This window comes from Melampsora larici-populina (genome assembly GCF_000204055.1).
Source record: "Melampsora larici-populina 98AG31 unplaced genomic scaffold MELLAscaffold_17, whole genome shotgun sequence".
NCBI classification, from domain to species: Eukaryota; Fungi; Basidiomycota; class Pucciniomycetes; order Pucciniales; family Melampsoraceae; genus Melampsora; species Melampsora laricis-populina.
Window position 1 is genome coordinate 1,437,241 of NW_006768781.1, and position 2,305 is coordinate 1,439,545.

The 2,305-nt window shown below is 44.9% G+C and overlaps 1 protein-coding gene across 1 annotated transcript in view; it reads right to left on the reverse strand.

Moving 5' to 3' along the window:
• MELLADRAFT_106416 (uncharacterized protein) overlaps positions 1-523 on the reverse strand; it is a gene marked incomplete at both ends in the record, with an annotated part of 1,746 nt that extends 1,223 nt beyond the window's left edge. The window contains one exon of the mRNA XM_007409800.1: positions 4-523. Within this exon, the coding sequence (XP_007409862.1) occupies positions 4-523 (520 nt within the window). The remainder of the gene's footprint in view (positions 1-3) is intronic.
• Between the last annotated feature and the right edge of the window lie 1,782 nt (positions 524-2,305).

Below are 2,305 nucleotides of genomic sequence, written 5' to 3' on the forward strand. Positions count from 1 at the left end.
CACCTTCAGTATCAACTATTGCAAGAAGCTCTCCAACTGAGTTTCGATTCAGCCGTACTGATTCTGCAGTTGCCATGACATGAGCCATACGTCCAAAGCCAGCATTCTCTTCACCACCTTGCTTGCGTTTAAGGATCTTTTCAGCTGCTTCCTCTGGAGTGATAATACCGAGTTCAATATCGTCTTTGCGCCAGTGTAATCCTGACCGCTTTGAAAGTGTTTTAAGCATCGTCATACTGAATAGAGGCATTTGATGTCGATTTTGAATCACTCGAACAACTTCGTTTTGTTGCCAACGTCTTGTATGGTACAGCTTCATGAGCAGCAGACACTTATCTTTCTCTTCCTTGGTGAGATGAGGTTGCATAGTACTTAAGCCAAGCCTCTTCAGATGACGTGAAATAGTTCGAAGACAAATAGTGTAATTCTTCTCCAGTACAAGATACTCCATCATGTGGGCTCGAGTATGTCCTTCCTCGCTCATTTTAGTTAAAAGTCGGTCCAATTCGGGGTCTGGTGCCATAGTAAGGGCTGCGTAAGAAATTTTGTTGCCGTTTGGTGCAAGTAAATGGGTTAAAACGTATTCCAAAGTGTAACTTGGAGGAATGGACCGGCAAAGGTTGAGGTAGACTCTAGAAAAACATGGATGTGACAGCTGTGTTACATAGTTACATATGTAGTGGTGTATTGGATTTTGTGTTTTTTGTGTGCGATGTGTGTGTCACACCCCCCCCGCTCAGGGACTCCGTAGGTATCAGACCGTAAGATTGTTATCAGATCGGTCAGCTCGCCCAGATCGGTTTTTCGTAGGGACTACAAGTCACTACCAGACCGATCTGGTCGCTGAAATTCATGCAGACCGGAGAAGTCCTTGCAGACCGGTCTGTACTCACCAGACCGGTCTGTACTCCCTCAGACCCAGACCAGTCTGTCCACATCATTTGGCAAAGACCCCACAGACCGGTCTGACACCTCCTCGCAGATCAGTCTGGGCTCATATCACAAAACCGCACTTGAAGATCCCTCACGAAGACATCAGCCAGACTGGTCTTGCTACACTTCACCACTCACTCCAACCAGTCTGGACTTGGTTTTCAAAATTTCAACTTATCAAAAATAAACAGAATCGATCTCAACCCACCACCACACAGCCACCTCAACCGATCTATGCAGTCAGCCACATTTAAACCAATGATCAGTTGATCATCACTCTCAAACCAAACTCAAGTCGAACGAGACCAACTCTCGTTGCACTTCGTCAAGAAATCCACCAGCTAAATCGATACACAATTCACAGTGCAAACTTGCTTGCCTTCTTCAGTGACCTTGGATTTAGCTTCGGTTTCAAAACTGAGGCTAACTCCAAGGCCTTTGGAGAAGGCAAGCAAGCAGTGTTCTACTCAAGACGAACACTCCTTACGACTCAATACACTCTCACTAACGATCACCAATATACTGATTGAACATCATTTAATAGATCAACTGTGTCAAACTTCAGAATCTATTTCATCATCATCAACTTTATCATTCATAAATAAAACAGCAACCAGTCAAACTACACATTCCAATCATTTTATTCAACCTGTCCATCACCTAACAACAAAGCCTGTTCAATCAATTCTAATTCATCAAGTGGTCGCGAAACAATCGAGCAGCAGTGTACGGTTTTCTCCCAGGTGCTTTTCGACTTTTGAATCAATGCACCCCACTTCGAGACCAACAAATTGACCTCTTCAACACTGCTAGTCGAGTATTGTGCGGTTCTTTGAATCAGCGAGGGAATCTGACTATTCCAGATCAACCAAGTTCGGCAGTATTTCATCACGAGCTCGCTGTGCAAGGCTTTGAGAACGGCTTGACTCGTTTCCCACGATACCTTTGAAATAAGGCCACTGCGTTGAACCAGCTCAACCGGACGTTGTCCATTTGGACAGCCGTCCACCCAAGCTACATACACAAAGAAGAACTGTCAGCGTTCAACAAGTAAGTTGACAAAGTACTTAAACTCACGCATCTCACTCAGTGCGAGCAAGCCCAATAATCGTTCCTCCAGTAATAAAGCACATCGAACCATGTTGTGTACTTCACAGGCAATTCGCTCAACTTCCTCCTCGCCACTTCTTGCTGTACGAAAAGCCTGGATCCCGGTCTGTGTATCCAAGTCAACTGCCCAGGGCTCGTCGGGATGTGTAAGGTGGCCCATATTCCAAAATGGATCAGTGATATCCATCGACTTGATCTCATCAAAGCTGGGCAATTTTTGAGCAGGAAAGTCTGGAATCCAACATTATAAGCTTCAACATTG